The sequence below is a fragment of the Polypterus senegalus genome, chromosome 1, assembly GCF_016835505.1.
Source record: "Polypterus senegalus isolate Bchr_013 chromosome 1, ASM1683550v1, whole genome shotgun sequence".
NCBI classification, from domain to species: domain Eukaryota; kingdom Metazoa; phylum Chordata; class Cladistia; order Polypteriformes; family Polypteridae; genus Polypterus; species Polypterus senegalus.
Window position 1 is genome coordinate 226,543,670 of NC_053154.1, and position 27,857 is coordinate 226,571,526.

General features: G+C 38.0%; 1 protein-coding gene across 13 annotated transcripts in view; it reads right to left on the bottom strand.

Annotated features, from left to right (window-relative positions):
- Nucleotides 1–27,857, bottom strand: part of fam53b (family with sequence similarity 53 member B) — a 184,217-nt gene that overhangs the window by 19,381 nt on the left and 136,979 nt on the right. Inside the window, exon 5 of one of the 13 annotated variants that reach the window (XM_039769705.1) lies at nt 2,297–2,392. The exons of 11 other annotated variants lie outside the window; for them this stretch is intronic. In XM_039769705.1, the coding sequence (XP_039625639.1) occupies nt 2,297–2,392 (96 nt within the window). Of the gene's footprint in view, nt 1–1,916; nt 2,393–27,857 lie in introns of those variants that run through there. One more of the 13 variants, XM_039769696.1, reaches the window with a different exon arrangement.

Consider the following 27,857-nt stretch of genomic DNA (forward strand, 5'->3'; position numbering starts at 1 on the left):
CATTAGATACGGGGGTCTTTCCAGACTGTCTTAAGACTGCTGTAGTTAAACCCCTTCTTAAGAAACATAATCTTGACCCCTCTGCCTTTGAAAATTTTAGACCCATTTCTAACCTACCCTTCTTAAGTAAAATTCTAGAGAAGGCAGTCATTATGCAGTTAAATGACCACCTCAATAAACATGCTATTCTTGATACTTTTCAGTCAGGCTTCAGAACAAATCACAGTACAGAAACTGCACTCATTAAAGTAGTAAATGACTTGCGGGTAAATGCAGACAGAGGCCATTTATCTGTTCTCATCCTCTTAGATCTGAGTGCTGCATTTGACACCATTGATCATAATATTCTTAGAAATCGCCTTAGTCAATGGGTGGGCCTCTCTGGCAGTGTCTTAAATTGGTTTGAATCCTACCTGGCAGGTAGAAAATTCTTTGTGAGTTGTGGTAATCAAATCTCAAAGACACATGATATCCGATATGGTGTTCCACAAGGCTCTATCCTGGGTCCGCTGTTATTCTCAATCTACATGCTTCCGTTAGGTCAGATTATCTCAGGTTACAACGTGAGCTACCACAGCTATGCTGATGACACACAGCTGTACTTATCTATAGCACCTGATGACTCCGACTCTTTCGATACACTAACACAATGTCTTACTGGTATTTCTGAATGGATGAATAGTAATTTTCTCAAACTAAATAAAGAGAAAACTGAAATTTTGGTAATTGGCAATAATGGATTCAGCGAGGTTATCAGAAATAAACTTAATGCACTAGGATTAAAAGTTAAGACGGAAGTAAAAAATTTAGGGGTAACCGTTGACTGTAATCTGAATTTTAAATCGCATATTCATCAGACCACTAGGACAGCATTTTTTCACTTAAGAAACATAGCTAAAGTTAGACCTCTTATATCATTGAAAGATGCTGAGAAATTAATTCACGCTTTTGTTTTCAGTAGACTAGATTACTGTAACGCACTCCTCTCAGGACTACCCAAAAAAGACATAAATCATTTGCAACGAGTGCAGAATGCAGCTGCTAGAATCCTAACTGGGAAAAGAAAATCCACAACACATTTCTCCAGTTTTGATGTCACTACACTGGTTGCCTGTGTCATTCAGGATTGACTTTAAAATACTGCTTATGGTTTATAAAGCCTTAAATAATCTCGCTCCATCTTATATATCGGAATGCCTGACACCTTATATTCCAAATCGTAACCTTAGATCTTCAAATGAGTGTCTCCTTATAATTCCAAAAGCTAAACTTAAAAGAAGTGGTGAGGCGGCCTTCTGCTGTTATGCACCTAAAATCTGGAATAGCCTGCCAATAGGAATTCGCCAGGCAAATACAGTAGAGCACTTTAAAACACTGCTGAAAACACATTACTTTAACATGGCCTTTTATAACTTCACTTTAACTTAATACTGATACTCTGTATGTTCAATTCTTCATAATAACTATTCACAGTGGCTCCAAAATCCATACTGACCCCTACTCTCTCTTCTGTTTCTTTTTCCGGTTTCTTTGTGGTGGCGGCCTGTGCCACCACCACCTACTCAAAGCATCATGATGCACCAACATTGATGGACTGAAAGCCAGAAGTCTACGTGACCATCATCATCATCAGGTCCTTCCATGAAAACCCTAAATACAAAGAGGACTGTTTGATTTATGTTAGGTAGATTGCCCAGAGGGGACTGGGCGGTCTCGTGGTCTGGAACCCCTACAGATTTAATTTTTTTCTCCAGCCTTTGGAGTTTTTTGTTTTTTCTGTCCACCCTGGCCATCGGACCTTACTCTTATTCTATGTTAATTAATGTTGACTTATGTTTATCTTTTATTGTGTCTTCTATTTCTCTATTCATTTTGTAAAGCACTTTGAGCTACATTTTTTGTATAAATATGTGCTATATAAATAAATGTTGATTGATTGATTGATTGAAGGTAGTTCTGGACTTGGCTTTTTGTGGATGGAGGTGGTAACCAGAGAAGAGTCTTAAGATAAGAGTGTCACGGATTAGAGTGATGCCAATTTAAGAAAAAACCATGGTTAGGAAGTGATAGGTGTTATGTTGCAGAAAAACAGGCTAAGGCAGTTTGGACTTAAGAAACGAAAGGCAGGGGATAATGGGTGAAGAGATGCAACATGATAGAGGTGGAGGAAATGAGGCGAAATGTATCATGGCTGGAGATTGTGTCAGTTTATGAGTAAAAATTTGGGTCACATCCAGAATGAGGCCCAGTACTGCAGAGAGTTTTATGAAAAATATTTTAGGAGCAACTGACTAACCTGGCTACTAAAACAGTAGTGATGATGATTTAGGCTCCAATCCTCTATATCCCTGACCAGGAAAATGCTTGAATGGACAGAATTATTTCCAGTAAACTGAAAAAGAAAAATGAATGATATGCTCGAACTCTAACAGCACTAGTGGTATTATTGTTCATATAACCCCAACAGGTTATTTTCAATAAAAAGATAACAGTAATGGATTAATATTGACTTTCACACTCATGAGATGGTATGTCCACAAAGAACAACAAGGAAGGAACATTCTGGACAAAATGGCCTTAGTAATTAAGCATTACACAAGAATGAGGACACTGGAGTGACAAATTTCAGCACAGTGAAAGAAAGCTGAAGAGGCCAGAGGTTGAGACAAATAAATGCAAGACGTTCAGGGGACATTTCCAACTAGCAGGCAGTCTGTGTTTTTTAAAGCTTAAAAGGAGGCCTCTCCAAAAGTATAGAGAACAACTGACAGTGAGGTCACCACATTTGCTGCTAGTTGATTCTTTTTTAAATAATTTCAACACAGGAGAAGTGTACCCTTCACAGCTGCTTTCCACAAACCTACATGAATAAACTAGGCTGTCACTTTCTACAGCTGCTGAAGTTTTGAAAGCAATCCATCTAGACAAAAAATGCTTAAAAAAAAAACAGCAGGCTACTGGACCAATTTCATCTGCCGCTCCCACCAAATAATTACTTTTCTAGAAGGTTGCCAGGATCTTGGTCTCCATTTTTCCAAATACACTTGAAACTCTGCTCTGGCATCTGTGTAGTCTGCTGAGATTCTGGCCTATGTGAATCCACACTTCAGTTAAGACAGAGGAAGTGAGAGGAAGTGAGTGGGCTGGCAACATCTCCCTATGCATCAGCTTTGTCAACCCTTCCTGGATTAACACATTCCCAGAGCTTGCTGGGAAGCTATTCAAGAAAAGGTTTGCATACTGCAAATGTGTTCAATAGTCTGTTCCAAGGTATCGGTTTCTATGGTTATATCCAGTATTTACATAGTGACTGAAATATTTTGGTTTCCAGTTTATGGCCTACTTCCTGCATTGCCTGCAGACTGGCACTTGCAACACTGTACTATTTTCCTGGCAAAAAAGGGAATTAATTCACTTGTTACATCTGCAGAAACATGCTTTCTTTGTTTTTCCTAAAAATGTAAAAAAACAACAAGGAAATCTCTGTACCATGTAATTCTCATCTTTCCAAGGACTGAGCGAACAAATGCAAAACTGATCATAAACTTTACATCATTATTTTTACTGAAGCAATAGACATACATGACATGTATAAATAGTTATTCATTTTCCAAAACTAGTTGCGGGGTCCAGAGTCTACCCTGTTTAATTATACGCCAACACTGAACAGGATACCATTACAAGGTTTATTAAGAGCTGAAGAAACCACATGAAGAAAACATGCCATTTCCATACAAACAGGTTCAAATACAGGCCATGCCACTATCATAGTTGGAAATTGATACTATTATTTTATAATTTTATATTTAACTTATATTATTTTACACACACACACTCTCACACACACACACAAATATATATTTATTATATAAGAAAAAAAAGCTGGGAAAATGTTTTGTTTCATTTAACTAAAATGACACTTTTAGGATTTCTTTTTTTTTTTCATAGAAATCCAGGAGAGAACTTAATAAACGTTGTATCACAGCAGTTTTGAAATCTCTCTTTCATGTCACTATCTGAATTAGTTATAAGCCTGGTAGACATCATATTCTACATACCAACAGCGTCTCCTTTCTTCTTCTGTATTATCACAGCTAGCACTGGATAACAAGGCAGTCACAGGATCTTTTCAAAATGAGCCATGAGCTATAACACTAGCGGCAAACTCTGCACACACATGCCCTCTGAAACACAGAACTTCATTAGATTGAAGCGGAGGCATTACAGGATTGCCAAGACCACATTCTGGCTGTAGACTAGCGTGTGTTACTTTTCATGGGGAAAATGGGCAGCTGTTTAAAAACGATTTCAATATAAGAACAATATGAAGTAACAAGACAGTGCTGCTGACAGAAACTAAAAAAATCAACATACACTGCTGGGGGAACTGCACAGAAGAATACCAAGGTATGATATTTGACAAAACACGAGTTAGACAGTCAGTCTTACAGATAATTTTCCAAAAATTTCCATGATTCATTCTCTTTGTCTTCATTAAGGTCTGATAAATTCTTCATAATGCATTTTTCAAACACTGTACTAAATTTCTTCAGTGCTGAACTGGTTGCCCATCTCGGACTTGCTCCAGTTTTATACTTGAGGCATCTTAGACAGGTTCTAGTGGCCTCAATTACACTAAACTTGGAATAAACGGGCTTCAAAATTGGACGGTATATATTTAATAAGAGGCATTTTACTTGTCACTATGATACTGGACTCTTGACTACAAAGGAAGATTTGTACAATCAGCAGATTTCCATTTTGTTCAATTAGCAGATTTCCAGCTAAGAGATCCGTCAAGCATGTATAAGTCAGATATTTAGTCAGTCAGTCACAGTGATGGGAGTGAGTATAGAGAACAATGCTGCATCAAGGGACATCAAGTTCTCTTCCCTTTCAGTCTTATACTTCTCTAGTCTCTACTGCTTATTCCCCATCACATATGGATGTATTTAATTTTCATGTATCCCTTTCCTAAATGAAGACGGAGGATTCAACAGGGCATTGTCTTCATAAACAAGCGGCACTATGCATTTACAGGACACTTTTCTGCTACTATGGGACTATTTATTTTAAGTTTGTGCTGTGTCCATGTAAGAATTTTACAGTCAATTCTGGACTTGGAACTGCCTTTTAAACAGGAATGTTTACTTTTTAATTAAAACTAATATCTATTCAACATATAATACCACATGTTAACAGCACTATGTTAAATGCATGCTGCTATTTATAGAATGATCTCTACAATGCAGCTTGCCTTTATGTTGCTAGGTTCTCCAGTGGTTAAGTGCTATTGCTTGCCTACTGTATGATAGTGGGTTCTAACCCCAGGTAAAATCACTGAGTGCTATTTGTATGCTCCCATGCTGGGGGCTGTTTTTCTCTAGGTACTCCGGGCTCTCTTCCCAATAAGGTGTAACTTAAATTGACTATAAATATCTCTGTGTGAGCAAATTTGCACAGCAATGGATTTTCATCTAATTTTAGAATTGGTTCCTGCCATTGTGCCTCATGCTTAAGCGGGTTTTGAAAAGTGATGTACACATTACCATTTCATTCTGTTCATGGACAGATCTTAACACAAAGTACATTAATCAAATTATTTAATAATACTGTATATTGAGAATTTCACATTATGTAGATATGCAATATTACAAAAGGGATTTTAAAAAATGTTTCAAAACTGGGAAATTTTAGTAATAATTGGTTTACTACTCTGTGGTGGGCTAGCACCCTGTCTGGGGTTTGTTCATGCCTTGTGCCTTGTGTTGGCTGGGATTGGCTCCAGCAGACCCCCGTGACCTTGTGTTAGCATACAGCGGGTTGAATAATGGATGGATGGATGGATGGCTTACCACTATGTGTCAATTTCAGCAGTAGTTAGCACCTCTGTTCTGGAACCATGTACAGTATGTGGAGGTGGTACATTCTCACTGTTGATTTCATGGATTTTCTCTGGATGCACTATTTGCTTCCACATTCCAGAGATGTTCATGTTGGTTTTAAATTATCTCAGTGTTAATTAATGAAAGCTTGTGAGCAAGTGTGAACCGTTACTGACTGGAGCTCTCCTCTCATTCATGGTTCCTTACTGCCCGGTGCTAAATGCAGCCATGATAGGTTTGATATGACACCATAATGGAATGAGAGGGGTCTGCAAATGAATGAATGAATGAACAAAACTTCATGTATCATTACAAGATGTGCAAGCATTATCTTTTGACATAAAAACATTTCTTCTTGTTCAATCTGTAAGGCTCACTGTGGTCCCACGAAACAAATAATGAATATAACCATTAGTCTCTGGCAACGCACTGGAACTGTCCATGTTAGCAATAAAGATATACATGTGTCTCATGCTCTTGTCCTGATATCATCAAATGAATGAAATAAGACTCCCTAAGTGAGATGTAATTCAGGAGATGTCCCATCTCTGACCTGTGAGACCAAACTGTTGCATTACTTAAAGTGTTAAAAGAAAAAGTGACGCTGCTCTCCCAAATTAGATGACACATTGTTTGCTAAGGTTATGAAAAATAAGGACATATACCCAAGACTTTTCTGCAACTTTAGACAACAACAACAACAACATTTATCAGTTAATACAGAATTCAACACTTGGTTCTACTTCTGTTTGACACCACTGATTAAGGTCAGTTGACACAGGTAGGTAATTTAAGAAAGTCAAGTTGTGAAGGTCATACACAGTAGGGCTCAGCAAATATACAAGTTAATGCAAGTGAAGAGTCAAACAAAAGACTCTGAACAGCAGCATATGTAGTTTGCATATTAAACAAATGCAAAACTGCAGCTTTAAGGAACTAAAACAAAATTAACAACCATCTGAGCAGTAACAGCCTAACTTGCAGGTACTGTAATAACACTAAATACAATACAAAAAAATGAAAAGTCCACTGTTGAACAGAGGAAAAGTTGCATGACTCCTTTTGTCAGTGGGGTTGCTAAAAAACAAAGCAGCACTGTAAACATCCCATCATGTCATAGTCTTAGAAAATCATCTTCTTCATCATAGCAGAGTCCACCAGATATTCCCATACTAATAAAACTTGTGACAATGAGAAACAAAATAAAAAACTTTTACACCTGCACAGATGTGATAAAAAATAAGGCTAAATATATCCATATGTCAGATGAGATTTAAAGAGGGCCATGCTGCTGAGGTCCCCTTAGGCCCAACATACTCACTGACCCCCTTCCCAAGAGATATCAAAACCCAAGGTTTTACAAAGGCACTCTGGTCACACTTCAACAGCAGGAAAAACAGAACTCTGGTCCAGGAGCTTGAGGGGGAATACTTTTAGCCAAGCTTTTGGCGCCTTCCTTCAGTTATAGAATAAGCGAGCAGGAAGGACGATATTCCTTAAAAACATTATATATCTGTGGTACACCATTGGCAGGTACTTTCAGGCACCTTCAATCACAGAATGTATTATTAGATGTTGTGCTAATATGACAGGATACTGCTTGTCTAATTTTCTTAACTTCAATAGCAGCTTTCTACAGAGAAGGTGGTTCCTCTACACTCCTCTCTCCATTTCTGGTGTGCTCTGCTTGCTTTAATAATAATGAGTCACAAATTCTGTATACAAAACAGTGTGATTAGTAGCACTGTTTATGCATGATTAAGAGTGTTTTACTCCTATTTAAAAAATTTGCTATTAACAGCTAGCATAATGTTTTCAAACAGTCATTTTGAAGACTATGAAACAGAAAACAAGATTTTGAAGCATGCACTGGCCCACAAAATATTTTGATGGTGCTCTCAGAAAAAGAAATGAACAGATTTGAAATCGTTTGGTGTGGCAGAATGAGGCATTAACGGGCAAGAACAGCTTCATTAAAAGCAAGAATTGGCTCCCAATTAAAACAATAATAAAAAAAAAACTGGTTAAAGCAAAAATTGCAACTCTAGAGGAACCGATTCACCTGGTCATCACTTTGCATCTCATTGTTGTCTGGTTGCTGAGTAAGGATAAAAAAACAATTCAGTCTTCTGAATCTTAAAAAATTCAAGTCAACTAAGACTAAGGCCAAAAAGTAGGTTTCATTAGCAGCTGCATTTGGTTACTATTTACGAAAGTGGCTGGAATAAAAACCTACAGTTACTGTGGCCTTCCAGGATCTGATTCTGACACCCTTGGTCTATAGTGACAACCCTAAAATTACCGTGAGAGAGGATGACTCCAAAAAATCCTGCCTTTCAAACTGTATTGCTTTCATGTTCTAGTTTAAACACTTGGCCTTGTAATCAATAACATTTTATTCCATTGTTTAAAGACTATTTTATGCAGATTCAGGGCGTGTCCTCAACTAATTTTTTTCCTCACTTGTCTACACATGTGTACTCAGTTCATTCAATATTTGCAACTTTGGCCTGGAGCTTTTAGAGTGTAATAACTTCACCTAATCTACACTGTGAAAAAAACATTTAAAAAAGAAACAATCAATTATGTGTAATTAATGGGGAATGAACTGCTTTAGTTTATTTCTGTGTTAAAGAGCAAATAACACAATTCAAACAAATCCGTAAATGCAAGAATATTGCACAGAAAGATGCAAAGTTAATACAGAATAGTTCACAGATCAGTTATTTTGAAATCAAATAGGAAAGTATTGTAAGAATTTAAGAATATACATAAGAATTATTATTTTTTTTTTTTTTTAACAAATCAGTTGAATTAATCCATCAACTTTCTGAACACATTTTGTTCTATTGAGAATCACAGGTGCTGGAGCGCAGAGCAGGAGCCAGCACATAGCAAACTTATACACATGCACACAAACACACATGTCTGCCCTGGGGCCAAAATGATGCCAGTTCATATCTTTGCCTGTCTCTGGGACAAGCAGAATTCAGCACACTCCACAATGAAGAAGTTTCCTGGAGACTCAAAAACCAACACAAAATTACATAGTACAAATAAATGTTGTCTCTGTCTAAAAAAGTCTCACTTCCAGTTCAATAGATTACTCCTTCTCCTTAACAATAACATTTTTAGTTTGACTCTTTAAAGCCAGCTGGAGATCTGATTGGAGAAAAACACTTATCTGGCCAATAGCTACATACATAGCAGAATAGGAATAAAAACTAATTCCTTTTATTTGTAATTAGAAGGGGTGTGGAGCAGATTCAAATTGGAAACTTGTGTTCCCTCCTGGATTCCTGGAATACAGTATAGCCCTGGATGCCAAGAGAGATCAGCCACAGCTAAGTCAGAATGCACAGAATTTCCAATGTCTATGTTGTATTTGGCTGTTTTCCCAAATTCTGATCTTTAACACCTATCAAGGTCTTATACCTACCCAGGTAGTTAGCACCCTAACATCTCCCAAGCAGTAGTGGAGCCAAAGAAATATTGGTACTTTCATGTTTTTCACAGGCACATGAGAGATACCTGGTTCACATGTAAGTCATTCATTGGACACTAAATCACTTGTGTGTATCATGTGTGATTAAATGGTTGTTAAAAATAAAATCCCTAAAGAACATGGAAAATCCAACAGCTTTCTCAGCATTCCAACACCAAAACACATAGGTGCACACGGGTCGTTTGATAATTCACCTCAATCTAATCCTAAAGCAATTTAGCAAAAAAAACTATTGGGATTGAGAATTTTTGTGTTCTTTCATACAAATGATTAATGATTTCATTATTCCTGTCATTACAGTACAGTTGGAAGCTTGAGCAAAACCTCTATCTGTACTCAGTAAAGAGTGCTAAACAAAAATAAATTGAAATTAACAAGTGACATTTCAGGAATGTGTATCACTTTATTTAAATTATCATAAGTAATCAGTATTAAATGTGCACAACTAGCCCCATGTGTAATATAGGCACCTTCTCTGAACGCAAAAGGAGACAGCATAATATAATATAATCAACTTTTAAAAGAGCTGTTTTTTAAATTACATTCACCTCTGGGAGTCAGCCTTGTTCAAAGTAGGTCTATTAATAAATTAGCAACATACATTCCAAAAAAAATCTAACAGATGCCAAGGACATCCCAACAATGATCTTGTTTTAGTCCAAAAAGTGCAAACAGAGAAGATAAAAATCAAGTGGGAAACAGCTGTATGTCACCTTTAAAACTAAGCCAACTGGCCAAATGTGTTCAAGCTGTGCCAAAGACAAATTACATTTAAAACAGAAGACGAAAATCTAACAATGTTTTACAAAAAACAGTTCATTATTATGATTCATTTTGAACTTTAATGCTGTCAAATGCAGATTCTGACATGCATTATCCATACTAATTAAGCTTTATGGGTTGTCTGTTAAAGAAAATACTAACCAAATAAAGCAGACATATAAAAGCTTTATATTTTTCTATTCTGCTTTCACAGGAGAATGCATTGCAAAGCAATTTGTATTGCTCTTAAAAACTATGAACAAAACAAACAGACAAATATAATGAAACATGTCCTTTTTGTTTATAGCAATTTTTAGAAATTCATAAGGTACTGTAAATCTGAATTATGCCTGGAAGTTTCATGGTGGAAAATGCGTTATTTAAACACTGACACTGACAAAGTGTTTCCAGCAGACATTACTTCCCAAGTTTTTTTTATAATTTTTATCTCTGTTATGTGTATAATCATCTCTGACCACAAAACCATACTGATATAATCTGAATTACACTGTTTTGAGTATTTTAGATTATTGCGAGAGCTGGTTTGCGGAGGTTAGAAATTAACAATGAACGACTACTGTGTGTTTGTTTTTTTTCTTACCAGGGAAGCTCTAATGCTCGAAACACTTATGGCCATGGCATGTCTCAAGTTTTCCTTTATAGCCCAGCACTCTGAGCAGCAATTGAGTGTGATGCCAGTCATCCTAGGAATGAAAGATGAAAACCGGCCTCCCATAACCTTGATGACAAGCCACAGTGGACAGCGGGTGTAAACTGCCTTGAACTGCAGACATCGTTCATTATCTGCAGTAAACAGTGTCTTCCAAGACTCTATGGCATTATGACATTATTCAAGAACATAATTATTCATTATTTAAAAGTTTTTTTTAATTGGGAACCACTATATGGAACTTCATTCCCATAAAAGAAAAAGGCAAACTGCATGTCTCTTCGTAAATTCTATTCATAACAAGGGGGTGTTAAACAATCACAGTCAAACTGCTGCAGGGGGGTTGTACCACACATTTGTAAGTGTTTCATCACATTTTGCATCTTTTATTATACATGGCTTCCACTGTCCAGAAATCAAAAATAATACTTTTGAAATGTGCTCTCTTAATTGGCTAAACCCAGAAGGGCATAAGATGAAAACACGGCCGTCTTCTAAGAGTTACGTACAAAAAGTGATACGGGTGGTGCTGTTTACTCCTGCATTTACTGTAATCATAAAGAGCTGCATTTTATACCGATAATTATATACAGGTGTTTGGGAATTGCATTTCAAGATAGAAGTATGAAATGGGTGAGAGAGAAAATATTAAAAAAATTAATGAACTGCAGTTTGTCTTAAAATCAGATTATGATATGGTGTTCACATTGCTGCAACAAAAAATAGATGTGGTTAATTAAGAGAATTTTTTAAAAGGGAAAATTTTAAAATAAGTTGAAAAGATGGAAACTTTTTATTCTAAAAATAAATAGAACTGCACTTTAATGTCAGTAGAATCAGTCTAAAGTAGTGATTCCTCACTATCCTTCCAAGTTGAATGCCTTTACTACCTCAAGAAATGCTTGTGGGATGCATCCATAATCAAAGAGATGAATAGTGAAATAGTAACTTCTATCACTATGTCATCTCTCTCTCGCATTGAGAAAAGAGAAGTACATGTTTCTTCCTTTGAGATTTACAAGTAAGAAAGGCCATGCTCATATTACAGATTAGAACATTCAATTAGGCTTTTACCACTTGGGATTTGAAGGTCCCCAAAAATCTACTTTCAAATACACTTGTTGGGAAATTGCTCCATACATCTACAGTTCTCTTTGTGAAGAAAAACCTATTAACATTTGTGTAAAATTTATTCTGAAACATCTGTGCTCTCATCATCTGGCTAAAAAGCTGTGTTAACTGCAACAGCAGTCTTGGTGTAAAGATTCAACTTCTTCAGTCTTTTCTCATAGTTTATACCCAAAGTACTTCTCTGGACTTGCTCAGGAACAATGTGTTTGGATTTGGCGGTCTTTACCTTTAAAGGAGAAGGTTGTTATGGGAATGGTGCGAGCTTCAGTTTCAACGTTGAAGCCCACTTGAGTGTGTTTGTATGTATCAACGTTGAAGCCCACTTGAGTGTGTATGTATGTATGTATGTTTGTCCAGTATGCAAATTCACAAGGTTGAGCCTATCTCTGACAAACTTTGCACAGATTCTCCATTTTTACACCGGGTAGACCATAGGCTATGATTCGCTCGAAAATGTACTTGATACACATACAGTGCATCCGGAAAGTATTCACAGAGCATCACTTTTTCCACATTTTGTTATGTTACAGCCTTATTCCAAAATGGATTCAATTCATTTTTTTCCTCAGAATTCTACACACAACACCCCATAATGACAACGTGAAAAAAGTTTACTTGAGGTTTTTGCAAATGTATTAAAATTTTAAAAACTTAGAAATCACATGTACATAAGTATTCACAGCCTTTGCTCAATACTTTGTCGATGCACCTTTGGTAGCAATTACAGCCTCAAGTATTTTTGAATATGATGCCACAAGCTTGGCACACCTATCCTTGTCCAGTTTCGCCCATTCCTCTTTGCAACACCTCTCAAGCTCTATCAGGTTGGATGGGAAGCGTCAGTGCACAGCCATTTTAAGATCTCTCCAGAGATGTTCAATCGGATTTAAGTCTGTGCTCTGGCTGGGCCATTCAAGGACATTCACAGAGTTGTCCTGAAGCCAATCCTTTGATATCTTGGCTGTGTGTTTAGGGCCGTTGCCCTGCTGAAAGATGAACCGTCACCCCAGTCTGAGGTCACGAGCGCTCTGCAGCAGGTTTTCAACCAGGATGTCTCTGTACATTGCTGCAGTCATCTTTCCCTTTATCCTGACTAGTTTTCCAGTTCCTGCCACTGAATAACATCTCCACAGCGTGATTCTACCACCACCATGCTTCACTGTAGGGATGGTATTGGCCTGGTGATGAGCACTGCCTGGTTTCCTCCAAATGTGACGCCTGGCAATCACACCTAAGAGTTCAATCTTTGTCTCATCAGACCAGAGAATTTTGTTTCTCATGGTCTGAGAATCCTTCAGGTGCCTTTTGGCAAACTCCAGGTGGGCTGCCATGTGCCTTTTACTTTTGACGGAAGGAGTGGCTTCCGTCTAGCCACTCTACCATACAGGTGGATTGCTGCAGAGATGGTTGTCCTTCTGGAAGGTTCTCCTCTCTCCACAGAGGACCTCTGGAGCTCTGACAAAGTGACCATCAGGTTCTTGGTCACCTCCCTGACTAAGGCCCTTCTCCCCCGGTAGCTCAGTTTAGATGGCCGGCCAGCTCTAGGAAGAGTCCTGGTGGTTTCGAACTTCTTCCACTTACGGATGATGGAGGCCACTTTGCTCATTGGGACCTTCAAAGCAGCAGAAATTTTTCTGCAACCTTCCCCAGATTTGTGCCTTCAGACAATCCTGTCTCGGAGGTCTACAGACAATTCCTTTGACTTCATGCTTGGTTTGTACTCTGACATGAACTGTAGACTGTGGGACCTTATATAGACAGGTGTGTGCCTTTCCAAATCATGTCCAATCAACTGAATTTACCACAGGTGGACTCAAATTAAGCTGCAGAAACATCTCAATGATGATCAGGGTAAACAGGATGTACCTGAGCTCAATTTTGAGCTTCATGGCAAAGTCTGTGAACACTTATGTACATGTGATTTCTCAGTTTTTTTGAATTTTAATAAATTTGCAAAAACCTCAAGTAAACTTTTTTCACGTCATTATGTGGTGTTGTGTGTAGAATTCTGAGGAAAAAAATGAACTTAACAAAATGTGGAAAAACTGATGCGCTGTGAATACTTTCTGGATGCACTGTACCCTGGGCAGCACCCCTGCTTTTGTTTGTCCACTATGGAAATTCACTCTGCTGAACTTGTCTACAGATTTTATTCATGCTAAAGGCAGAATGTTGAAACACAGAACTAAATGTATACCTTGATTAGGGTTTTAATTCTTCCCCTACAATAATGGTAAAGATACACTACCAGTCAAATGTTTTAGAACACCTCAGTTTTTACAATTTTTATGGAAATACATACAGTTAAATACCTTAATTCTTCATGAATTCGAGGCACAGAACAAATAAACAATGGCAAATAAAAAATAAGTCAAGGAATCATTGAATAAAATTTTGTACACTTACATTTTTTCATTAACCAAAGTAGCCACTATTTGCTGAAATAACTGCCAAACTATTGTAACGTTTTTGTTCAGAATGCCAGTCAATCGGTGCAAGTCACTAACTCTACCTCCAGCAGAAGAACCCCGGACCTTTCACCCTTAACTCCTCCATGTCTGAAAAGTTGGTGTCACAGGTTGAGGAGCCATCCTTTCATCAATTTAATAGTATACAAACATGCTGTGCAATGAACCACAGATTTTTAATTTTAATTAACCAGTCAATAACACTTTCTTCCAATCTGCAGCAGTCTACTGCCAGTATTCCAAGGCCCTATTTTGTCCTTTGAGGAATGTCTTTCCTACTGCCACTTGCCCTGTCAAACCTGCAGAACAAAGTCTCCTATTCACAGTAGAAACTGAGACTTGCATTTTTCGACTACTACTATGCAAGCTGGTAACCCTCAGAAACTTGTCTTCTGATTGGGATATGACTTTGGGTCAGCCAGATCTATTCCTATCACAGTTTCTTCCAGTTTCTAATTGCCTTTGGTTTGTGCAGGACACTGTACTAACTAACACTTTGATTGTTATTGCAGTTTCTCTAAATGAAAGGCCTGTACTTCTAAGAGTAATAATGCTCTGTCTCATTTAATTTATAACAAGACTAGAAAAACTGAGGTTCTAAAACTTTTAACTGGTAGTGGAATTTGGTAACATTTTTTGTTTTTTGGCTTAAATGGGCAAATATATAATTTTGCCAAATTCTATGCATACAGTAATCCCTCCTTGATCGTGGGGGGGATAGGTGAAAATCCGCGAAGTAGAAACCATATGTTTGTATGGTTATTTTTATATATTTTAAGTCCTTAGAAACTCTCCCACACTGTTTATAAATATTCTCCGCACAGTTATACAGCATAAACCCTTTATATTCTCTTAGATATTAGGTAAGATTCATTGAAATTAAGTATGTAAACACACTGTTTATATACAGTAAAACCTAAATATTATTTTAAAGATATCCAGTGTCTCCGATATCACACATGTTATGGCCATTACGATAGACAGGCCACCAGCAATAAATACGTACAATGCAAGAAAAATTGTATACAGTAATACACTAAACGTAGTACACTAAACGTACGTACATGTACTTAGTACTGTAAGTAGAAAATTAATTATGGTTTCTCACCAACGACACGATGACTTGTCTGATAATGAGGAGTTAAGTTTTACTACACAACAAAGGAGAGCATTACAGCTCTTCTAAAGGAGCCTCTTCAGGCGACTGCGTAGCACCGCTGTTGTTCTTCTTCCGGCAGTCTTCAATCCAAATCCCTAAAGCAGATTCCATCCAGACTACTGCCTTATTACATCTGCTTACAACTCATTTTGCACCCTGGTTAAAAGGACACTGCGGCCATAGATCTTATATTCCTTTCCTACTTTTTAAATAAACTGAACCGTAGCCTCATTGATGCCATAATGGCGTCCTACAGCAGAGTAGCTTTTCCCTTCCTTCAACATATCCAAAACTTTTACATTTTCGTCAATCGTTAACATCTTCCGTTGGCACCTGGGCACGGCCCCTGAAGCAGTAGCAGGAGCAGATCGTTTTGGAGCCATAATGAAGGGCTTGACTATGCACAAAGATAAAACACAAAAGAGCACAAAAGTTAACTCTTTACACAGCGAAACACGTTGATGCTGAATGAACGAGACAAGAATTCCTGGTTAATGCCGCGGAATCGAATTTGGCGCTCCGTCGCTGAGCCATTTCGCAAACAGGAACTTAACTGCGTGCTCCGATTTGTTAGCTTCTCAATCAATCCGCCAATAGCATCCCTTGTATGAAATCAACTGGGCAAACCAACTGAGGAAGCATGTACAGGAAGTAAAAACACCCATTGTCTGTAGAACCCGTGAAGTAGCGAAAAATCGGCGTTATATATTTAGATATGCTTACATATAAAATCCGCGATAGAGTGAAGCCGCAAAAGTCGAAGCGCTTGATATAGCGAGGGATTACTGTACAACACATTAATTTTAAGTATTTAAAAGACACAAGATCTAACCCAGGTTAAATCTTAACAGTTTACGCTATCTACAGTAAAGTATTTTCAATGTAGTATGTACTTTTTAGCTATTTTTGGTTTTCCACCCTATAATACAAGATTCATCAATCAATTTTTAGTGAGCATCTATGCTTTACTCCAGAGGCGGTACGTTTTGATTAAATTAAGCTGAGAGAGACACTTCTTTTTTGATTATGTTGGCTTTTTCACTTGGAATGTTATGGGTGCAAGTCACAAGAAGGACTAAATGAGACACCAAGATAATTTAGCAATTAGCTAAACAGAACATGTCTGATGAACTGATGATTTTTTTTCTTTCTTTATAGAGTGTTCTTTTGGACATCTGTGCATCTAAACTGGAGTTTTTGACCTCAAGGAATTAGATTTTGGCATGTGCCATGATTCCTGAAAGAGTTGTAATTTTTTACCTTATTCCTGCAATGCCATGTCACCACAGGAATTTCTTCCTTATCTGAATGTGTATCAAATTAACATTTTGTGTGCAATCTTCTACGTTTACCTAAATATTTGTTGTAGGGCTGCAACTAACAACTGTTTTTTAAAACTTTTTTGATAACTTGTATATAATATTAATTAAATGCATATTATGGGGTGTTGTGTATATTATGGGATATAGATGAAGGAAGTAAACAGCACACATGTAACAAGCCATTCTTTTAATAGAATAAAGTGGCAAAACATAATATGTCAATAGTAAAAAACTACTTAAAATAAATAGTTATGGATATCATCAGAGTTCCTTCACCTTGAATGCACGGAGTCAATTTGCCAGACACGTGGCAAAAGTTCAAACTGCATGTACAGCTAATGTTCATGGGCCCACTTCAAGACAAAGGGGGAAAAGGAAAAGTGTAGTTACTTGCTGCTGCAGATTGGTGACAAAAGGACAGAAAATCTGCAACAGAGGACAATAAGAAAGAAACTGCATCCAGCCCTGCAAACTGTCCACCAAATTACAGGGAAAACTGAGTCGGCGACGACGGCATTGGAATATTTCGGAATATATAAAGTCAGCGCTGGAATCTATAAAGTCAAATCTTGAATATATAAAGTCAGCGTCGGAATATAGGCTACTAAGTAAGCGCTGCAATATATAAAGTCAAAACTTCAATACAATATTTTCTCTTTCTTCTTCATGTAAAGCACTTTGAGCTACATTGTTTGTATAAAAATGTGCTATATAAATAAATAAATGTTGTTATTGTTACACATCGTACCATAAGATACAGTTGTGCTTGAAAGTTTGTGAACCCTTTAGAATTTTCTATATTTCTGCATAAATATGACCTAAAATCATCATCAGATTTTCACTCAAGTCCTAAATGTAGATAAAGAGAAACCAGTTAAACAAATGAGACAAAAATATTATACTTGGTCATTTATTTATTGAGGAAAATGATTGAATATTACATATGTGTGAGTGGCAATAGTATGTGAACCTTTAGGATTAGCAGTTAGTTTGAAGGTTAAATTAGAGTCAGGTGTTTTCAATCAATGGGATGACAAGTGTGAGTGGGCACCCTGTGTTATTTAAAGAACAGGGATCTATAAAAGTCTGCTCTTCACAACACGTTTGTGGAAGTGCATCATGGCAAGAACAAAGGAGATTTCTGAGGACCTCAGAAAAAGAGTTGTTGATGCTCATCAGGCTGGAAAAGGTTACAAAACCATCTCTAAAGAATTTGGACTCCACCAATCCACAGTCAGACAGATTTTGTACAAATGGAGGAAATTCAAGACCACTGTCACCCTCCCCAGGAGTGGTTGACCAACAAAGATCACTCCAAGAGCAAGGCGTGTAATAGTTGGCGAGGTCACAAAGGACCCCAGGGCAACTTCTAAGCAACTGAAGGCCTCTCTCACATTAGCTAATGTTCATGTTCACGAGTCCACCATCAGGAGAACACTGAACAACAATGGTGTGAATGGAAGGGTTGCAAGAAGAAAGCCACTGATCTCCAAAAAAAAAACATTGCTGCTCGTCTGCACTTTGCTAAAGATCACATGGACAAACCAGAAGGCTATTAGAAGAATGTTTTGTGGACGGAGGAGACCAAAATAGAACTTTTTGATTTAAATGAAAAGCGTTATGTTTGGAGAAAGGAAAACACTGCATTCCAGCATAAGAACCTTATCCTATCTGTGAATAGTATCATGGTTTGGGCCCGTTTTGCTGCATCTGGGCCAGGACAGCTTGCCTTCATTGATGAAACAATGAATTCTGAATTATATCAGAGAATTCTAAAGGAAAATGTCAGGACATCTGTCCGTGAACTGAATCTCAAGAGAAGGTGGGTCTTGCAGCAAGACAACGCCAAAGAATGGTTAAAGAATAATAAAGTTAATGTTTTGGAATGGCCAAGTCAAAGTCCTGACCTTAATCCAATCGAAATGTTGTGTAAGGACCTGAAGCGAGCAGTTAATGTGAGGAAACCCACCAATATCCCAGAGTTGAAGATGTTCTGTATGGAGGAATGGGCTAAAATTCCTCCAAGTCGGTGTGCAGGAATGATCAAAAGTTACCGGAAACATTTTGTTGCAGTTACTGCTGCAAAGGGAGGTCACACCAGATACTGAAAGCAAAGGTTCACATACTTTTGCCATTCACAAATATGCAATATTCGATCATTTTCCTTAATAAATGACCAAGTATAATATTTTTGTCTCATTTGTTTAACTGGTTTCACTTTATCTACTTTTAGGAACTGAGTGAAAATCTGATGATGTTTTAGGTCAGATTTATGCAGAAATATAGAAATATATTCTAAAGGGTTCACAAGCTTTCAAGCACAACTGTAAATGCCAGTTGCCTTTGATAAAAGGTTTGAGCCACATATCCAATAATAAATGAATCAATCAAAATAGATTTCTTAAGATCTCAGAAAAATTGGACTAAATGGTCATGAAACCAGGCTAAAATAATATTTCTATAACCTTTGCTTTTCAGAAATTCACAGTCAAGCTGATAATGTACAAACAGAACAAATGTGACACCATTCTTTCAATTAAACTTACTTAATTGCGGGGTGTACAATAATCCTGGGAATTGTGTAGAATCCCAGGGTAAGGACTACGGATATGCAGACTTTTTTTTTGGACTACTGAATTTCAGAATGTCTGGATACCAAGGGAGAAGCCACTGCTCTGAAAACAGACATTTGTCCTTTTGACATACAACACCTGATTGAGTGAGAAAGCTATTGGATAAATATTCTGCAGACAAGATGACAATCATACAGAGAGTTTAGTGAAAATGAAATACTGCACAATTGAATAATCCTCATTCGGACAGTGAAGTGTAGTAGCAGAAGTATTAAAATGGGTTGAACTCTATTTAAGCTTCACTAGGAAATTTTACTTAAATGTCAGGGTATATTTGTGAAGTATAATCAAATGTGGGGATCACAGAGTAGTAGCAGTAATAAACCTTCAAGCAAATAAATAACAGCTAAAGCAAATGAAACAATGTATTTTCATAATTTTTACAACAAAGAGTGCTAATTCAATAGGTGTAATATGAAATACATTAAAAGTATTTATTTGTATGTGCTATTTACAAGAAATATCACAGATGTATTTTATTACTGGGAATTATTTGTAGGACAGATTATATTTTAGAGCATTAATAGATAAATAAAGGTAGCTCTAAATCAGGGGTGCAGGGGTGCAAAGGTAGTGCAGGTGGATTGCGTTGCAGTCAAAAACAAATTTTTGTTAAACGTTAGTCTATCATATATCCTCCCTATAGCATTTGCCACTTGATTGACATACAGGGCGGCCAGTCTGAGATCTCTTCTTTTCTAACACACTGGTCATCCTGCACTCACGATCAAACGCGCGAGCTACTGCAAAACTCTGACTGTGATCTAGTTAGCTTTCCAATTTATATCAACTAAAAAATGGGATTTAAAAAAAAAAATTGTTTGGGGAGGGTATGGGATGGATGTGGAATTGGAAGAGGATTTTTTTCTCACAATGTCACAATCGTAGTGAATTTGTCTGATCTGTCAATCTATCACTGCTATTCCAAAGAAGGAAAATGTGGAAAGGCATTTTTGAACTGTTCATAAAAACTACGAAACTGACGTCCTTCCAAAAAGCGATCTGAGAAAGAGAAAGGAGAGGGAACTAAAATCGCAGTTAATCGGACAGCCATCATTTTTCACTCAGCTGAATTCAAAAGTTCCTTGACTGCATTATTCGGCTCTACTTATTTATGCAAGTCAGCCTTTTCCCACATGATGATTATTAAATCCAATCACTGTAGTGACCATAAATGTATTGAATTGTTATTGTGCTATAAAGGTTATTCAGTTATGCAAGGTACGACAACATACATTTTATGTATAAAGTCTACTCAGTATGTGTGTATATGTGATTTCTTATTCTTTTGCATGTTTGTCACACAAAATGTTTCTGATCATCAAACACATTTAACCATTAGTCAAATATAACACAAGTAAACACAAAATGCAGTTTTTAAATGATGGTTTTTATTATTTAGTGAGAAAAAAAATTCAAACCTACAAGGCCCTGTGTGAAAAAGTAATTACCCACTCAACCTAATAACTGGTTGGGCCACCCTTAACAGCAATAACTGCAATCAAGCGTTTGCGATAACTTGCAATGAGTCTTTTACAGCACTCTGGAGGAATTTTGGCCCACTCATCTTTGCAGAATTGTTGTAATTCAGCTTTATTTGAGGGTTTTCTAGCATGAACCGCCTTTTTAAGGTCATGCCATAGCATCTCAATTGGATTCAGGTCAGGACTTTGACTAGGCCACTTCAAAGTCTTCATTTTGTTTATCTTCAGCCATTCAGAGGTGGATTTGCTGGTGTGTTTTGGGTCATTGTCCTGTTGCTGCACCCAAGATCGCTTCAACTTGAGTTGACGAACAGATGGCAGGACATTCTCCTTCAGGATTTTTTGGTAGACAGTAGAATTCATGGTTCCATCTATCACAGCAAGCCTTCCAGGTCCTGAAGCAGCAAAACAAACCCAGACCATCACACTACCACCACCATATTTTACTGTTGGTATGATCTTCTTTTTCTGAAATGCTGTGTTCCTCTTACGCCAGATGTAACGGGACATTTGCATTCCAAAAAGTTCAACTTTTGTCTCATCAGTCCACAAGGTATTTTCCCAAAAGTCTTGGCAATCATTGAGATGTTTCTTAGCAAAATTGAGACGAGCCCTAATGTTCTTTTTGCTTAACAGTGGTTTGCGTCTTGGAAATCTGCCATCTGCAGGCCATTTTTGCCCAGTCTCTTTCTTATGGTGGAGTCGTGAACACTGACCTTAATTGAGGCAAGTGAGGCCTGCAGTTCTTTAGACGTTGTCCTGGGGTCTTTTGTGACCTCTCGGATGAGTCATCTCTGCGCTCTTGGGGTAATTTTGGTCGGCCGGCCACTCCTGGGAAGGTTCACCACTGTTCCATGTTTTTGCCATTTGTGGATAATGGCTCGAACTGTGGTTCGCTGGAGTCCCAAAGCTTTAGAAATGGCTTTATAACCTTTACCAGACTGATAGATCTCAATTACTTCTGTTCTCATTTGTTCTTGAATTTCTTTGGATCTTGGCATGATGTCTAGCTTTTGAGGTGCTTTTGGTCTACTTCTCTGTGTCAGGCAGCTCCTATTTAAGTGATTTCTTGATTGAAACAGGTGTGGGCAGTAATCAGGCCTGGGGGTGGCTATGGAAATTGAACTCAGGTGTGATACACCACAGTTAGGTTATTTTTTAACAAGGGGGCAATTACTTTTTACACAGGGCCATGTAGGTTTGGATTTTTTCTCCCTAAATAATAAAACCATCATTTAAAAACTGCATTTTGTGTTTACTTGTGTTATATTTGACTAATGGTTAAATGTGTTTGATGATCAGAAACATTTTGTGTGACAAACATGCAAAAGAATAAGAAATCAGGAAGGGGGCAAATAGTTTTTCACACCACTGTAGGTATTAAGGCTCTTTAAAGCATAAATAGGGATCACTTCACTGACATGTGAGCAAGCCACGGTACAACAGTGAGACGTGCAGCACTCACTGGCTACAACGTAACAATAATAATTTCCGGAACATGCTGTTACGTTGTCATTTATTTTACCCACTCTCTTTCTTTCATTCATGTTACGTAGGCATGTACCTTTTATCTTCGGCAATCTCATTCTCTAACCAGGCCTCAGGAGCTCACCAGCGTAACACTGTCCACCACCCCTTTCGTTATTCCGGCACATTGTTGACATCCGTGAGTAACAACAACATACTAAACTGGAAGGTGGTCTATGCATGCATGGAATTCGCGGACAAACAAAGATCAAGATCTAAATGAAGATCTCTTTAGTTAATTTAAAGCACAACAATTTGTTTAGTTTAAATGTCTGTGTTTTGAGGTGTGACTGGAGTACTACAGTCTTCAGTAGTATAAGCCTGGAGGAGATTCTTAATGTAATGCCTATGTTTTAGCTGTCTCTCTACTGCCATCTAGTGCTTCTTCTTCTAATTCATTCGTGGACAAAGATCAAGATCCAAATGAAGATTTTATATATATATATATATATATATATATATATATATATATATATATATATATATATATATATATTAGGGGTGTAACGGTTCACATGGATGTATTGAACCGTTTCGGTTTTGCATGTTCGGTTCGGTCCACTTGTGTACCGTTTCGGTTATATTTTATGCATTTTTTCTCATTAAATCTATTACTAGTGCGATCTAAGCACCCCAAGCGAAACTAAAGTCTTGGGTGAGTTTCCGCACGGACGCCTCTGAGTGTCGGACACTGGATGAGGGAGAGGCGTGCCAGTAGCTCGCAGACGTGACAAATGGGGTTATGGCAAATGCAAGCGAGAAGCCTGAGCTAGAAGACCCTCCCAGCTCATTACGTTCTCCTGTCTGGGAACACTTTGGCTTCCCCGTTAAAGTTACCGATGGACAACGGCAAGTGGATAAATCCAAAGTTGTTTGTGGACATTGTTCCACCACGGAGATCGGGTACGCTGCAGGAAACACGTCTAATATGTTAACACACTTAAAACGGCACCATCCATCTGTGAATGTTTCCTCTACAAGAAAGAAAACCAGCTTGGTGCAAACAGTAACACCGATAACTTCAGCTTTTAAACAACATCTAGCGAGCAACTCTGACCGGGCCAAAGCAATAACACATGGTATTGGAGTCTTCATAGCTACGGGATTACGTCCATATTCAGTTGTTGAGAACGCTGGCTTTAAGTATTTGATTAAAGTTCTTGAGCCTCGCTACGAAATACCATCACGTCCTCACTTTAGTCAGAAAGTTGTACCAGCACTTTATGAAAAAACTAGAAGTGATGTCGTCAGCGAGCTATCGCGGGTGCCCTCTCTTTCACTTTAGACAGATAGTTGGACTTCACGCGCAACAGAGAGCTATTTAACAGTAACTGTCCACTACATTTCGCCACAATGGGAGATGAGGAATCACGTTCTGCAAACGAGACCTGTTTATGAACAGCACACTAGCACAAATCTTGCAGAGCACCTGAAGGAGGCTGTGAATGAATGGAAGCTGGAGAGACCTGGGACCACAATTCCTGTAACCACAGACAATGCTAAAAACATTGTCAGTGCTGTAAAAGAAGCAGGACTGGGCCCTCAGATTGGTTGTTTTGCACACACCATTAATCTAGCCTCTCAAAAAGTAACAAGCATCAACCAGATATCTAGATTATTGGGAAAAGTAAGAAAGATTGTGACATTTTCTCACAAAAGCACCATAGCAGCGCACATCCTGGAAAGCAAACAAGAAATGCTGAATATTCCAAAGCATTCTCTCATTCAAGATGTCCCCACACGATGGAATTCAAGTTATGACATGCTTCAGAGATACCTTGAACAGCAGGCAGCTATATATTCAGCACTAACTGAGAAACCTCTCAAGAACAAAGATATATACACACTCAATGACGAAGAAGTGGCAATGGCAGAGGAAGTGATTGAAGCACTTAAACCTCTAAAAACAATCACAACCCTGATGAGCACTGAATCCAGAGCGTCTGTGTCCATGATAATCCCCTTGAAAACTACTGTTCTCAGCTCTATGGCACCAAAACAAGAAGACAGTTCTGCTGTGAGAGAGGTCAAGCTAGCAGTCACAAGAAGCCTGCAAGAAAGATACTCTGTGTGCTATGACTTTTTGCACAAATGCACAGCCCTGGACCCCCGATTCAAAGCCTTGCCTCACATAGAAGATGATGAGAGACAGAAGATATTCAGCAACATCATAACAGAAATGATGACAACCACAGAAGAAGAGGTATTAAATTATGATCTAATACCCTTTTTATTTTTAATTACATTATTAATTAGCCCCAAAACATTACTTTTTCTTTTGCAGACTGAGGATGCCACAGAGATAGGAGCTGGATCCTCATCATCTCCAGAGGCATCATCCACCAGATCACCTCCAGCTAAGAAGTCTGTAATGACTGAACTTTTTGGTGAACTTTTCCAGAGACAGGGGGGAAGTAGTAAACCAACCCTTTTGGAGCAGGTCCAAGAAGAGGTCAGTAAGTACAGAGCTTCAGGGTGCCTTTCCCTTGAAGCTGATCCTCTTCTTTGGTGGAAAGGCAATGAGGCTACATACCCACACATAGCAAAACTCGCAAAGCGTTATCTCTGTATTCCAGCTACCTCTGTTGCTAGTGAACGGGTCTTCTCCACTGCTGGAGATATTGTCACTGCAACCAGATCTGTGCTTTCTGCAGAAAATGTGGATAAATTAATCTTTCTAGCCAAAAACTTTAAGCTTGAATAGTTTTATTTGTCATATTCAGGCTGTTGCGGCTACATGTTCAAAGTTTACATTTGTTACTTGTGTATTTAAATTGTTACAATAGTTTTAAAAACTCAGAGTCTAATTTATTTGAAATATAACCCAAATGGGTCGCTTTAATTTATTTATACAAATTCTATTGTTTGTATTTTTTTTTTAAATAAAAGCATTTAAAGTAATTTTTTTCCTGCCTTCATCATCAAACTTCAAACTTATTGGGAATTTCACAAGAAAAACAATGGTGTGCTTGGTTTTAACGTAACTTTATTCTTTCATGAGTTATTTACAAGTTTCTCTTTGTTTACAGCCATTGACATGTCGCAGAGGTTAACACGTGAGGAGTGGATAGAAATTGTGTTGATGTCTGGTGAATGCAGTAACCGGGCCATTGCAGCAGATTTCAATGCAAGACACCCTACGAGACCACCCATCTCCCATGCTACAGTTAGCAAACTGCTTGCTAAGTTTCGTGAAACTGGTTCAGTGTTGGATTTGCCAAAATGTGGACGCATGAAAACTGTCACTAATGAAGAAACATCAGTGGCTGTCCTAGCTTCATTCAGCAAGAGCCCACAGCATAGCACTCGCCGCATGTCACTGGAGAGTGGCATTAGTCGAACATCCCTTCGGCGGATATTAGCTACTCACAAATGGCACCCCTACAAACTCCAGCTACTGCAGCATCTCAACGAGGATGACCCAGATTGGCACACTGAATTTGCAGAATGGGCAAAACAAAAATTGGAACAGGACCCTCAGTTTACGCAGAAGATTTTGTTCAGTGATGAGGCAAACTTTTATGTGAATGGTGAAGTTAACAAACAAAACCACCGCTATTGGTCTGACACTAACCCACATTGGATAGATCCCTCCAAGACTGTTGGAACAAAAAAATTGATGGTATGGTGTGGTATATGGGGTACAAAGATAGTGGGGCCATTCTTCATCAATGGAAACCTCAAGGCCACTGGATATGCGAAATTGCTACATGATGATGTGTTTCCCTCTTTATGCACTGAAGCTGGCACATTCCCTGAGTTTTTCCAGCAAGATGGTGCACCACCACATTATGGGTGTCAGGTCCGAGCATTCCTAGATGAACAGTTTCCTGGAAAGTGGATTGGTCGTGTGGGCCAGTTGAATGGCCCCAAGGTCTCCGATCTGACCCCTTAGACTTTTATCTTTGGGGTCATCTGAAGGCAATTGTCTATGCTGTGAAGATACGAGATGTGCAGCACCTGAAACTACGGATACTGGAAGCCTGTGCTAGCATTTCTCCTCGGTGTTGCTATCAGTGTGTGAAGAGTGGGAGAAGAGGGTTGCATTGACAATCCAACACAATGGGCAGCACATTGAACACATTTTATAAGTGGTCAGAAACTTGTAAATAACTCATGAAAGAATAAAGTTATGTTAAAACCAAGCACACCATTGTTTTTCTTGTGAAATTCCCAATAAGTTTGATATGTCACATGACCATCTTCCTATTGAAAAAACAAAAGTTGGATCCAAAATGGCCGACTTCCAAATGGCCACCATGATCACCACCCATCTTGAAAAGTTTCCCCTCACATATACTAATGTGCCACAAACAGGAAGTTAATATCACCAACCATTCCCATTTTATTAAGGTGTATCCATATAAATGGCCCACCCTGTATATATATATATATATATATATACTAGCAGAATACCCGTGCTTTGCAGCGGAGAAGTAGTGTGTAAAAGAAGCTATGAAAAAGAAAAGGAAAAATTTTAAAAATAACGTAACATGATTGTTAATGTAATTGTTTTGTCATTGATATGAGTGTTGTTGTCATATCTATATATATATATATATATATATATATATATATATATAATACCCGCTTGGCAGCTTGGAGAAGTAAAAAGAAAAGGAAACATTTTAATAATAACGTAACATGATTGACAACGTAATTGTTTTGTCATGTGTACATATATACACACACACATATACTATGGGGTGCTAAACAGGCAAATATATTGATTTTCTGAATATATAAAGTCAAGGCTCAGAATATATAAAGTGAAAACTTGAATATATAAAGTCATTGCCGAATATATAAAGTGAAAACTTGAATATATAAAGTCAGTGTCAGTATATATAAAGTCATTCCTGATTATATAAAGTCAAAGTCAAAATATATTGATTGAAACGACTCTGAACTGAAGTAAGTTAACAAAACGTATTCAGAAAATTAATTAAAAACACTGTTCGGTTAATGTTTTGAAAATGATGCATGTGCCCTGCCCAGGATTGGTTCCTGCCTTGTGCCCAGTGTTGGCTGGGATTGGCTCCAGCAGATCCCCGTGACCCTGTGATCGGATTCAAAAGGTTGGAAAATGGATGGATATTCCAGCACTGACTTTGTATATTCCGACGATGACTTTATATATTGAAGTTTTGTGTTTATATATTCCAGCGCTTACTTTATATTGTGAGGTGGAGGGCTTCGCTATTACTTGTGGGGACGAAACTTCACTTTGGTAACTGATCATGGTCCACTTCAATGGTTATACCGACAGAAAGATACAAACTCGCCTCATGAGATGGTTTCTGGGCTTACA